We start from the raw sequence: 13,908 nt of genomic DNA, 5'->3' as shown, positions 1-13,908 counted from the left end.
CTGATAAAGTTAGGAATGATGTAAACCAATGGGTGGAAAATGAGACAAGAGGACTCATCAAAGAAATTTTGCCGAAGAGTGTAAAATTGACACCCTCTCTTTGTCTTGTACTTCCAATTGGTTTTGAGATGGAAGCCCATGATTCTCAACGTATTATATTTCAAGGGATTATGGAAAGTTCCTTTCATGGCCTCGAATACTGCAGATGAAAAGTTTCACATTCTTAACGGAGAAACAATCAAAGTACCTTTCTTGAAGAGTTTTTATGTTTATCACTCCTATGCATCCCTTGATGATTTCAAGGTTCTCAAACTCCGATATGAAAGAGTAGTTGGTGATGATGGAAAGCCCTTACAATTCTCTATGTACTTGCTTCTTCCTCATGATACATACGGATTACAAGATATGGTGGAAAAGTTCAATTTGGATCCGAAACTGTTGGCGCCCAAGAGTCTTAATAATCATCTAAGGAAGGTGAAACTTTCTCGTGTGTCAATTCCCAAAATGAAATTCTCATACGATGTTGATGCTATGGAGTTACTTGAAGAAAAAGGATTAACTTTGCCCTTCACTGAGGGTGAAGCAGATTTCTCAAAAATGGTTTACTCTCATCTTGAGTCTAATAATGTTTTTATAGGGACTATGCTTCACAAATCTTGTATTGAAGTGAATGAAGAAGGTACAAAGGCTACTTCTGCCACCTCACTTCGTTTTGAAATCGAAGCTGAATGTGATTCAGATTCATCTCCTCCCCCACTTCCTACCTTTGATGCTGACCATCCATTCATGTTTATGATTGTTGAATAGTTTTCCAACCTTGTTGTTTTTACAGGAGCTGTTCTTGATCCACGAAAGTAAAAACCTTTTTGTGTTATGCAATCATTAAGTAGTAGTATCTACACTTCGTTTTCAGTTATTTTCTTCTACCTTATAATAAAGTTTTTTGAAATGGTAGTAAAAATATTAATATATGTTATGTTTTACAGTAAATAAGTAAGGCTGAAATTACTGGTAACAAATCAAATATATAAGTGGAGCAATTTTGTAGCATAAAAAAAATTGCCATTTGAATATTTGAGAAAGTTTTATTACCAAGATAGTTGATCCACATCAAAGCTCATCATGAGAGCTTTGTTTGGGAGAGTTGTGTTGATTCTCCAAAAGGTATGTTACTGCCAATGATGCATGTAATGCTGCTCCATATGGAAGAACATCTTCATTCACTGTAAAATTATGTGATTGTGCAAGTTCATCCACACTCTTTTTCTCATCTTTCATTCCAACGAAAAATAAGTATCCTGGAATCACCTCTTGGTACCAAGAAAAATCTTCTGATCCTAATAGTAGTGGCATTTCATGTATGTTCCTTTCTCCCACCACTTGAGTTGCAACCTTTAGAAAATGTTTATGGAGATTTTGATCGTTTACAGTTACTGGATTGAAAGCCTCCTTTTCTGAATCGAAAAGAACAGTTGCATTGCATCTGTTTACACTGGCTTGTGTTGTTATAACCTGTAGTCAAAGTTCATGGAAAAACCTTTGTTTGATAATAATCTGTACAGAAAATAAACGCACAACTTGATTAGGATGAAATGACATATACCTCTTCTATTCGATGCTTAAGTTGAAGGAAGCTTTCTTTTGAAAATGCCCTGAAAGAGCCACCAATCGTTACAGAATCTGGAATAACATTTAAGGCAGAACCCCCTTGGAATTTCGATACAGTGACTACCTGCAAGATTCTTCTATTCATTAAGTTAAAATAGGCTTAAAAGCTTATTAGTTGTAGTTGGAAAATAAAATACAATTATGATAGTTTCTCATGTTCTCATTCTGATTCTTTTCATTAGAAATAAACAAATAAAAATGTGTCCTGCAAAAACAAAATTTTAATGAGAGAGAGAGAGAGAGTGAGAGAGGACCTCAGACTCTAAGGGATTAGCTTCACGTGAAACAAGATGTTGCAAACTAACAATTACATTTGATGCAGCTAAAATAGGATCTATTGTGTATTGAGGAATGGCAGCATGACCCCCTTTCCCACTTATTTTCGCCTCAAAAAAACCGACAGCAGCCAAAATAGGACCTGACTTACAAGCTACTGAGCCAATTGGGAGACTAGGAGAGACATGAATCCCAAAGATGGCTCCAACATTGTCTAGTATTCCTGTGTCTAGTATTTTCTTTGCACCGCCACCTCCTTCCTCAGCTTGTTGGAAGACAAGTAGGACTGTTCCCTGTAAGAATTACATCAGAGAAAATTTAGAAATAGTAGTCTGAAGATGACATGAAATTAAACCAGTTGGCAGTTACAATAACATGAACAATGACTCTTGTGAGTTTGATTATCACAATACAAATCCAGCACTAGTTTTGTAACACTTCTAAAAATTTGACCATTTGAGATGATAACAAGGGAGCTAATATTCAAAAATTGAGTTAATGGTACTTTAATTGACTAATAATCACTAAAGGTATGTTAGTTTTGGCAATGTTCGTATCAGACAAATCCAAAAGTTCAAGCCAATCATGATTAAGAAAAGATAAAACTAGTACATGAAATTACAGAGTGAGATGATCCAAATTCTTTGTCAACAAAGTTGACCATTCTTTTCTCAAGCACAATGATAAAACTAGTACAATTCATTGGAGATTACCAAGAAGAAATAATAAAAAGTTCGAAACATGTAACCTTTAGTTCATGGCGATGCTTTTGAAGTAACTTTGCAGCTCCAAGAAGCATGGCAACATGGGCATCATGCCTACTTTTGTGCTCCCACTCCACACTCTCCTACATTAACAGCAAAAAAAAAAAAAAAACGAAAAAGAAAAAAGAGCCAATGATGTTCAAAGATCACAGAGAACACATTTTGAATTAATTTTTTAATTAAAAAAAACGAAAAAGTCAACAAAGGCAAATTTAGTGAAAGTAAAGTAAACCAGCTCATCCATATTCACTCTGATTGCAACAAATGGAGGTGAACCAGTTCCGATGAAGCCAACTACACCAGTTTTAGCAACTGGGTATTTGTAAAAAATACTCATTTTCTCAAGCTCAGCTCTAATAAGCTCACTAGTCTCAATTTCCTTGAAACTCAGTTTTGGGTTTTGGTGTATTTTTCTCCTGATACCCACCATCCAATCAAAAAGTTCATTTTCTTGAATCAAGTCGAGAAATTTAACAGGGATTAGACCCAGAGAATCATTGTGACTTGAGGAAGAAATGGGTAATGGCATAAACACTAGGAAGTTGATGATGAAGAAGTAGAAAGCCATGAGCTATTATTATTATTATTGTTGTTGTTATTGTTGTTATTAGCAGCAGCCTAGAAGTGTTTGATTGGTGTTGATGTAAAAGGAAGGAAGGAATAATAATAATAACAATATAAAGTGGCTAGTGTCCTTTTTGGAAGCACTATAGTTGGTTTGGCCACACAGACAGTTGAGAGGTTATAGTCCAATGAAGCTTACCTCAGGCTTTGGGGGACAGAAAAGAAAATGACATTTGTGTGTGTGCGTGTGCACACGTGTTTAATATTGGCAAAGGACAATCAGCCACCTTGTTAGATTTTAGTACTTGGCTTGAGATATTTTACTGACAGTCTTTAATGTTTCAAATACATTCTTCATTCAATTATCCCCCAAAACCTAATGTTTAGTGTTAGGAGCAATTGTTTTATTCTATTTTTTAATAGGATTGAACATTTTAACAGGATTTGGGTACAATTTTTTAATTCCAAAATTCATGAACTCGAAACTCATTATATTCGCCCGATATTCAACTTTATTTTTCAGAATACATGCTTAATTTATTTTTTTGAAAATTACTTTCATTAAGAATAAAAACATTGAGTACAAGTTACAATGTTAAAACTGTGAAATATTACCATTCCACACAAATTTTTTATCAAGCTCAAAAATCTTCGTAGCTACTTGATGAGCGTCTGCATTGAACACCCTAAGAACACATCTAATGGTAACTTCAGAGAATTTGGGTAAAGAATTACCAATATTAACAACCATATCAGATAACACTAAGAAATCTATTTTATTACATATAATTTTGTTAACAAGTAACTTCAAAATTTGATTCAACAACAGATATAGGGAGCCTAACAGCAACACACCATTTTAGAACAGATTTAAGAGTTAAACCTTCAGCGTAAGTTGAGTCTGAGGCTCCTGAGATTGGAATGGCCAAACGAGCAACTATATTCTCATTCTCATCTTTTATTACAGCCCCCAATCCCAATATGTTACCTTTGCAATCCATAGCAGCATCAGTACAAAGCTTGGAGAATCAAGAGCTATAGGAGGAACCCGAGACTCCTGGGCACACATGGAAGCTGAAAGGCAGTAGGAAAAACCTTCTTTTGAGCGTTCCTGTAATCATCTAGATAAAATCTAATCCAAGCAAAAACATTAGTAGCCGGCAACCATCCTTTGTCAAATAGCTTATTATTCCTATTTTCCCAAATAACCCATAGAGAACCCAAAATAATAGCAAGGTCATTTTTATTCAGATTTTCAAAAGCACATAGCATAAAGTCCTTAAACATCACAATATCTATTATCCATATAGAACTTCTTTAAAGAAGAAACTCTCCAGACTTGACTAGCGCTGGAACAATCAAGCAGAGTGTGGGTCACAGTCTCAATGGGGCAGTTATAAGGAGAAAAACTAGGATTACAAATAATCTTTTTGGTAAAATGATTGGAAGCAAATGGAAGAACATGGTGGTAGGCTCTATAAGTAATAAATGTTTAATTTTAGGGGGAATGAGAGATTAAAGGAAGAAGGAGGGAGGGAAGTAGACTTAGCAAAGTGGTAGGCAAACTTGACAGTAAAAGCACTAGAGGAATGTGAACTCCAAATAAGGCAATCCTCCTTACTAGAGTCCCCAATAGGCACATGAAGGATTTGGGAAATGGTATCCTCATCAAAATAATGAGAAAGCTTAGTCATATCCCAATTTCCCAAGTGATTAATAAAATTGATCTTATCCGAAGGAGGGGTTGATTAACCCTGTAGTGAATGTAATTATTTTTGGCAGCCAATGATCTTCTAAGGTCACTACTAATTTTTCAAACAAGGCCCTTTTTAAGGAGGTCTCTCCCCTAAAGTAAACTCCTCCAAGTATAAGAGGGAGAGTGACCTAGGTTGCATCCAGCAGGGAGTTATTCTTTAAGTATTTGGCTTTCAAGATTGTGGCTAACAAAAAGTGAGGATTGGTAAAAACTCTCCAAGCTTGCTTGGCCAACTTAGCTTGGTTAAAAGAAATAAGAGATCTAAATCTCAAACCCTCAAAAAAAAAAAAATTACAAAGATAAGATCAATTTTTCCAATGTATTTTAGAGTTGTCCCCCATAGAACCCCACCAAATGGCTAAGACTCTCAACTTTTTTATAAATGGACACAAGAATTCTGAATCATGACATGACATAAGAAGGAATGTCCTGGATAATAGCCTTAAGAAATACCTCCTTACATGCTCTAGAAAAAAAAAAGCCAATGGTTCCAAACATTGAGGTAAGAAGACACTTTATCTAAAGTAAAACTAAAATTATTTTTTTTAGAATGTTCAAAACAAAGCGGGACACCAAGATAATTGTTGATAAAAGGCTTAGGCTTAAGACCAAGAGTGTTGTAGAAAAACTCAAATATCGTAGGAGGAGTATTAAGCGAAAACAACACAGAGGATTTAGAATAGTTAACTTTTTGACCAGTAGCAAGATTGTAATAATTAAAAGCCTCCTTAACAAAAAGTTGTTAGACATTTATATGTATAAACTGAAATATATATGTTTATGTATAAAATGCGGAATTAAATCAAACATATATGTACTATATAACTTAAGGATCGAAATACCTCCAGCCATTGAATCTTTGAGCTTTAATCCCACATAAGCTTGATCTGCAAAAGAAACCGATTGATGTGGGTAATCGGGCTTCCTCGCTCTCTCAACTCTCTTTAGATGGATTTTGCTGTTATGAACAGAATGAGTGAGGAGCTCGGAGACCGAGACCTTATATTTATAGGTGAGATACTCCATCAGTATCTGTGCCACATTAATTGTCAGAATATTTTGACAATTAATTCAGGAAATCAAATCAGGTAATGAATATAGAAATCTGACCATATATAGAATATTACATAATTGATTATGTCCAGTCTCAATGAATATAAAATATTCATTTATCAGAAAATCAATTATTTATTTATTTCCTTAAATAGAAATTTATTTCTTTAAATAGAAATATATTTCTTTAAATAAAAATATTCTTATATTCTCTCACTTGGTCAGCATTTAGACTAAAACATTCAAACCCAAACGTTCCTCATTATATAATAAACATACGAATCATAGCGACATGTCCTCATTATAAGTCGAGTATTATCTTCCATGTATTACGATATATTTATTATATAACAATGTACTTTATGTGGCAATGTACTTAAGCGAATAAACCCTAACCCTTATATTTATTCAGGTCCTCTTACGATAATTTTCTCAGATGAAATTGAGGTGCACATAAATATGAGAAAATATCGAAATTAGAGTTTCATTAAATAATTTTTGGTTGTACAAATAAAAAATTGCATATGGGTTAACTGAATCCCATATTTACTTTATGATCCTTGAATTTTGGTTGCGGCATGCCTTTAGTCAAGGATCTATGCGATCACCCAATTCAGTTTGTGTGATTAATGACCACTTATCACGCCTTTTTATGGCTAAATACTTAATGTCGATATGCTAGCTTCGACCAGTACTCTTAGAGTTATTAGCCATAAATATTGTAGCTGAATTTATCGCAAAATTTTCTTAATGGCCTAATGAAACTGTAATTCTGAACTCTAGGCCTACTATGAAACTCTATAATACATCATACGAGATGTATCCTCAAAACAATAAATGAATCTGACTTTTATAGTGGAAATAACAATATGGTCAATTCATCTTAAAATATGTATGAATATAATTTTTAGTATCTTAAAGATACCTCATCACTTTGTATGAAAAATAAAGTGGTCTTAACTTTAGTAATTCTGATACTACTTAACGATCCTGAAACAAATGTAATGCAAAGTCTTATTCAGACTCTTAGGCATACATTAGGCTTCTAAAATAGAAGCAAATGAATGTTCTTAATTTATTCTCACTCCAGATCATTTTTCAGATGCTGGTTCGAGTTGAATTTATCACACTTAAAGATAAAAGTTATATCAGATGAATAATACATAATTTTATTTAATCAGAGATGCTGTGGCTACTCTCTAATCAATTAAAATTATATATATTATTTATTTTCTTTATCTCAAAATAATAATTTGAGATATGAATTATTTCAACTTATATAGAAAACTTTTATCATCATTTGCAAGTAACATATTGTCTACGTATAAAACAAATATTACTCCCACTAACAACCTTCGGTATATAATTATTTCCATAATTCTCTTTTCAAACCTAAAGGAAAAGATGATATAATACCAATTTGTGAGATGTTTGTTTTAATCTATAGGTAGACACTTTAAGCTTGCATATGTTCACCACTATTAGAGGAAAATCTTTATGGCAGTTTGTATACCTTCTCCTCTAGTTCACTATTTGGAATTGATTAATGAATTAAAACAAGCAACAAATGCCAAGGTCTATAATAGAATCTTTTATAAAAACCATTGAGAATGTAAATCTCCTTTGTTATTGATTCTTAGTTCAAAATGAACTTCTTAGCAATGAATATTCTTTTTATATCTTTATGTTTCTCAATGTTGCCTAATGAATATTATTGGTGAAAAAACCTATGCTTAATTAATGTTCTCCCTCTTTCAAAAAAAAAAATTAATGTTCTCCACCCCATTAGGCAACTTTACTAAAGATAAAATTTATTGTTATTTAAGATATTCATTTCTTCATTCATGGCATATTGTACTACAACTTCAATTCTTTATCATTCTATAATTTAATTTGTGTCTCAAATTAATATTGTAGTTGAACTCTTATTGTACAAAATGTGATCACTAGAATACATTGATCTTACTGTTCTAATAAGTCATCTTAAGGATGGACCAACAAACTCTTAAAAGAGCAAATGGTTCAATAGCATGTTATTTTAGAAATTGTAAGCAATTACTAAATAACATAACTTATTAGAATTTTACCAATGACTTGTATATTATTAATGATTAGTTATGAATTCTCAATAACCATTAATCTTAAGGGTTGTTGTGAATCATAATTAATCTAACACTTGAGGTGGAAGTTTGAGAAAATATGAATGATCTTTCTCGGAAACTAGGTTCCTAGATTGATCACTCCCACTGATCAAGTCAATTCTTAATTCCACAATTCTAGTGTTGTGAGATGGATGATAAAATATGTAACCCTTAAACCTTATAGCTTTTCAAATGAAATATGCTCATTTATGGTTTAGGACGGATCTTTTCTTTGACGATTGTACTCTAACTATATATGGGTATTTATAAAATGTGTACATGTCATCAAGTCGGTTTTCAACCTTATCACAACTCAAAATATGTTTGAGAAACAATTTTAGTTAGAACACGATTCGATATGTACACCCCATTGAAGAGTATCAATAGACACAGATTTAGGAAAGATTGGAGTTTGCTATGTAGGCTCCACCCCATGTCCAAAAAATGCTTAGTTTCTTAAATCTGTCACACACTATAATTTGGGTGTACAAAGCATATGTATTGGGTAATGGACCCATACTTTTAAAGAAACTTTGCAAATAGACTGGGAGTTTATCCATACTCACGAATTTTAATGTAGTATTCTCCATTTTATATTTGATCTCACTATCTTAATATGCAAAATGCACCATTTCTCTACTTAAGATTTAAATGTCTTTGAAACATATAAATCTATACTTTTGTAGAAAAATTATTTATGTGAGTAATCGTTAAAAAAGAGATGCAAAATTTGAGTCCATGTCTTAAAAATTAATTGACTTTTATGATTTCTAATATGATAGAATTCTAGTATGCACCGATTTTGACTTGTTGGAATACATATTCTTAATGAAATTCACACAAGTTCTAAATAAAGTTAGTAAAATCAAGTGTAATGAAGATCCCCACCATTTACTAATATTTATTCTATTTATGGAGATATGTTCCATAATTTTTGGTGCTATATAATGTAGAAGAATTCTTATTAATAACACATTTCTTATTGTCAGATTGAACTTGCATATCTTTATGAGTGACATCATTTGTAGTAAAGACCTCTAAATGTGTCTAAATCAAGTTTCAATAGAATCTTGGAACATAAAGGTCTTTGCCAATTTTAAAACAAAGCCACTACTATATTGCTTGTTCCTTACACTTCTAAATGTGAGAACTTATCTTGTCTGTGGATAAGATTTGCTCACAGTTACTGACTTTCTTAGGTTTATTTTTAAACCTTGCAAGAAATTATGAATGTGGAATAACAATCTAAAATAATCCACTATGTATTAATAATCGCATTAACTATATTAGAATGAATTCATACACAATAAATTAAAATTTATTGGTGATAATAAAGTGTGATTTATTTTTCTTAATCTTACAGTAAAAACTGTACATTTTAGATTAAGTTATCAGAATAAATTTTTCGAAATTTCTACTAGTATGGAAGAAATTTATGAATAGTGATGTAATAAAATTACATATATAGTTTTGAGGTTTAAATGAATCATGTTCTTACCAATGAATAAACATGCTTAAATATGAAATCTTATTAAACAAAAATTGCCTGTGGGCTAAATTTTTAATTTGATAAGATTAGATTTAGATGTAGATTATGATAGATTTACACAATTTATGAAAAAACTTAAAGTTTAATATTTCTATCTTAACGAAAGGTATGAAACACTTAATTATTTATAAATGTTTCAAAATTTTATACTTTATGATAAAATTATTAAATTAAATCTACATAATTTCCTGTGGGATAAATTAAGAGAATTTAATTTAACATATTAATCATGTGAATATAATAAAATCCCTGTAGGGTAAGATTATTATGTTCACATAATTCATGTCCATTATGTGATCTTAATCCACTTAATATATATAATTTTATATAATTAAGGATGCTGTGGCTACTCCCTAATTATTTAAAATTATGTGGTTCACTAGACACCAAAGTATAAACTGAAGATTAAAATTTTACTAAATCCAAAATTGCCTGTGGGCTAAATTTTAAATTTAATAAAATTAGATGAACTTTATGATAGATTTAATTAAACAATTAGTTTTGGAAAATGAAGGTTTATTATCTATCTTTAATTAAATTTGTGATAACACTATTAAATTAAATCCCCATAACTCCCTGTGGGGTAAATTAAGAGAATTTAATTTAACATATTATCCTAATTAATTATACAAATATAATAAAATCCCTGTGGGGTAAAATTATTATACCTATATAATTAATTACAAGTTATGTCCATTAAGGTGAATTTTAATTAATGTATAATTTTATACAAATAAGGATGCTGTGGCTACTCCCTAATTATATAAAATTATATTTTCACTTTGACATTAGGTATTGGGCTCTACCTAAAAGTAATTTCGTTATTAACATAATAGACAATCAGAGATTAAGTGCTCTGATGTGGTCGTCCGAAGATCATTAAAAACCGTTCTAGATATGAGCATTTGTCCCAAGTTCATGTTTTCTTATGTCAAACCACAAAATTACTTACATTTTATTCATATTTTATTCATTTTAGGAAGTTTTATGAATATTTTATGAATAATTTTATGAAGTTTTATGAAACTTAATGTGCTAGATAAAATATTCAACCTATCTTAATGTTTGAACATTTCTAAATATATCTAGCACTATAAAAGGAATTTATGTATAGCATTTAAATCATACAAATCAAAATTAATTGTATTAAAAATAAATTTTCCAAATAAATACAAATTAAAATAATTATTGTATGATAATATATTAAATGCTTAATTCCATGATATGTAATTAATTATGCATTTATAACCATATAATATCTTAATTATTTGTACTAATAATTAATTTGTATAAATAAGGTAAATATACAAATTAGTACAATTAATTATATGAAATCAATTAAATGCAAAATTAAAGAATATACTTAATGGCAGATTATCAATTAATTTAATCAATAAATTACTTAATTGGTAAATAAATATAATAATTGCGCACTTAATTGTAGAATAATTAAATATTCACATTCTTAAAATATCACAATTATTGTAATTACATGTAAAAATAAAGCATGTAATTAATTTACCAAATTAAAAACTTTCCATAATAATTTATTACTAAATAACATATAATATATGAAGATATATGTTAAATAAGAATGAAAAGTTAAACAAATGTAATTTAATTGACTAAATCAACAAAAATGAGGAAATAAAATAAAATTCCAAAAATAAATCAAAGTAACAAAATTTCGGAATTTTCTTAAATTTTTCTTAATTTTCATTTTTTTTTTTTTTTTGAAAAACTGCCATGAAAAACAACACCGATGACCAAAATTCATGAAACCAATTCCAAAATAATCTAAATGAATAAATTAAGAGATCCATATTGATTTCAAGCATCGAAAACACGTAAAATGTAGACTTTAATTTCATAAAAAATTCTTTCGGGTCTGATCGTGTTCTTAAGAGAATTTTTTCAGTTTTCAGATGGGTTTTAAATTCTTTTCATTCATAAAATCGATCTAAAATATTATATGAATATAGTAATGAATAGAGGATTTAAAATAAATACCGAAAATGAAAACGGAAAAATTATAGACTGAAAAATAAAACTTTCATGTATATATATACTCGTATACAATGTATATATACTGCATAAAATCATCATTAATGTATGAAAGAGAGTATTACATACAATTTTATGCAACAAAAATATAAAAGCATTGAGTATTATACATAAACATATATGCATGAAAATTGTATGTATACACACAGTATATGAATATAAATATGAATGTGCATATATATATGAACATATAGATTATGAAATATTAATATAAAAGTATATATATAAATATGAATATATATACGTACAAACAAAAACTAATACTAGATATGTATATATATATACATATATACTTACATATACACACATCAAACCATATAAAATATCATAAAGATATATAAAAGAATATGATAATCAATTATATGGAAAGAAATCAATGAATATAATATGAAAGTGTATACTCAGAAATATATATATTATACGGTATAAATGAATGTATATAATATATATATATATATGAACGTAAATATAAAGATGAATATATATATGTATATATAAAAAATTGAGTATATGAATATATATATAATCGGGAATTATATAATATGAAAGTATATATATAAAATATATATTATATTATAAATGAAGAACCCCGTAAATGTATGTATATATATGTGTATATATATATATGTGAAACTCAAAATAAATCAAGGCAGAGATATATAATCCGCTCTGATACCAACTGTTAGACATTTATATGTATAAATTGAAATATATATGTTTATGTATAAAATGCGGAATTAAATCAAACATATATGCACTATATAACTTAAGGATCGAAATACCTCCAGCCATTGAATCTTTGAGCTTTAATCCCACATAAGCTTGATCTGCAAAAGAAACCGATTGATGTGGGTAATCGGGCTTCCTCGCTCTCTCAACTCTCTTTAGATGGATTTTGTTATGAGAACAGAATGAGTGAGGAGCTCGGGGACCGAGACCCTATATTTATAGGTGAGATACTCCATCAGTATCTGTGCCACATTAATTGTCAGAATATTTTGACAATTAATTCAGGAAATCAAATCAGGTAATGAATATAGAAATCTGACCATATATAGAATATTACATAATTGATTATGTCCAGTCTCAATGAATATAAAATATTCATTTATCAGAAAATCAATTATTTATTTATTTCCTTAAATAGAAATTTATTTCTTTAAATAGAAATATATTTCTTTAAATAAAAATATTCTTATAAAAGTATCATCAACAAAAAGAATATGAGAAACAGGAGGAGCATTGTGAGAAATAGAAATGCCTGTAAATCTAACATTCCTCGCTTGAAGCCTAATAGAAACAGATAAGCCTTCAAGGCATAGTAAAAAGAGATAAGGGAAGAGGGAATTACCCTGCCTAATACCTCTAGAAGGCACAATAGTAACAGAAATAACACCATTAATATTAAATCTAATAGTAACAGTATTAAGACAATCAAATATTAACTTAACTAAATTAACATGAAAACCAAAAATGTCAGGATAGCATCAATAAAACCCCATAATAACATGAATACCTTCTTGAACAATAAAGTTATTATCAAAAGTGGTGCGACCGGACATGAGGGCACTTTGACTAGGGGAGATCATATTACAAAGAATAGGCTTAATTCAATTAGCTATAACTTTAGCAATTACTTTATACATCATGGAACAAAGACTAATAGGACGAAAATCTTTAATACAAGAAGCATTAGATTTTCTATGAATAAGGACAACAGAGTATTATTAATACATTATTATTTAGAATACTTAAAATATCATCACAAAAGTCCTATTCTAAAATACTCCAATTCTTTTGATAAAAACTAGCATTCAAACTATTAATATCAGGCACCTTATCACTAGAAATATTAAAAAGAGCAATTCTAACCTCATCAACAGTAAAAGGCACAAACAAAGAAAGATAATGACTTTCATTAACCCTTCTATTCACAACCGAGTAAATATCATTAACAACCTCTATACTGATATTCTCAGAATCAATCAGACATGGCACTCTAAAATCACTCAATTTAACTCTATCTATTTTCTCATTTAAAGTAATAAAATAATACTCTAAAATCACTTAAAA

General features: G+C 29.7%; 2 protein-coding genes across 2 annotated transcripts; one reads left to right on the top strand and one right to left on the bottom strand.

The window, feature by feature from the left end:
• Nucleotides 1-807, top strand: LOC115704114 (serpin-ZXA-like). Its single transcript, XM_061104598.1, has one exon. It carries the CDS (start codon nucleotides 139-141, stop codon nucleotides 805-807), a length of 669 nt encoding a protein of 222 aa, XP_060960581.1. The 5' UTR covers nucleotides 1-138.
• Nucleotides 808-906: 99 nt separating this feature from the next.
• LOC115704825 (IAA-amino acid hydrolase ILR1-like 4) lies at nucleotides 907-5,492 on the bottom strand. Its single transcript, XM_061104595.1, has 5 exons — nucleotides 2,941-5,492; nucleotides 2,693-2,791; nucleotides 1,923-2,237; nucleotides 1,604-1,732; nucleotides 907-1,512 (listed from the first exon to the last, which is right to left on the bottom strand). The coding sequence occupies exons 1-5, from the start codon at nucleotides 3,274-3,276 to the stop codon at nucleotides 1,111-1,113; spliced, it is 1,281 nt and encodes a 426-aa protein (XP_060960578.1). The 5' UTR covers nucleotides 3,277-5,492; the 3' UTR covers nucleotides 907-1,110.
• Nucleotides 5,493-13,908: the final 8,416 nt, after the last annotated feature.

This window comes from Cannabis sativa, chromosome 1 (assembly GCF_029168945.1).
Source record: "Cannabis sativa cultivar Pink pepper isolate KNU-18-1 chromosome 1, ASM2916894v1, whole genome shotgun sequence".
Lineage (NCBI taxonomy): Eukaryota > Viridiplantae > Streptophyta > Magnoliopsida > Rosales > Cannabaceae > Cannabis > Cannabis sativa.
This window is presented reverse-complemented; position numbering and strand designations above follow the sequence as displayed.

What these genes read in the sequence shown, in the direction of transcription:
- LOC115704825 (XM_061104595.1), bottom strand. Translation starts at nt 3,276, where the DNA reads ATGGCTTTCTACTTCTTCATCATCAACTTCCTAGTGTTTATGCCATTA. An exon ending in AGCATCGCCATGAACTAAAG is followed by an intron (nt 2,238 to 2,692) that starts GTTACATGTTTC and finishes TAATTCTTACAG; the next exon opens with GGAACAGTCCTACTTGTCTT. An exon ending in TTAAGCATCGAATAGAAGAG is followed by an intron (nt 1,513 to 1,603) that starts GTATATGTCATT and finishes CTTTGACTACAG; the next exon opens with GTTATAACAACACAAGCCAG.
- LOC115704114 (XM_061104598.1), top strand. Translation starts at nt 139, where the DNA reads ATGATTCTCAACGTATTATATTTCAAGGGATTATGGAAAGTTCCTTTC.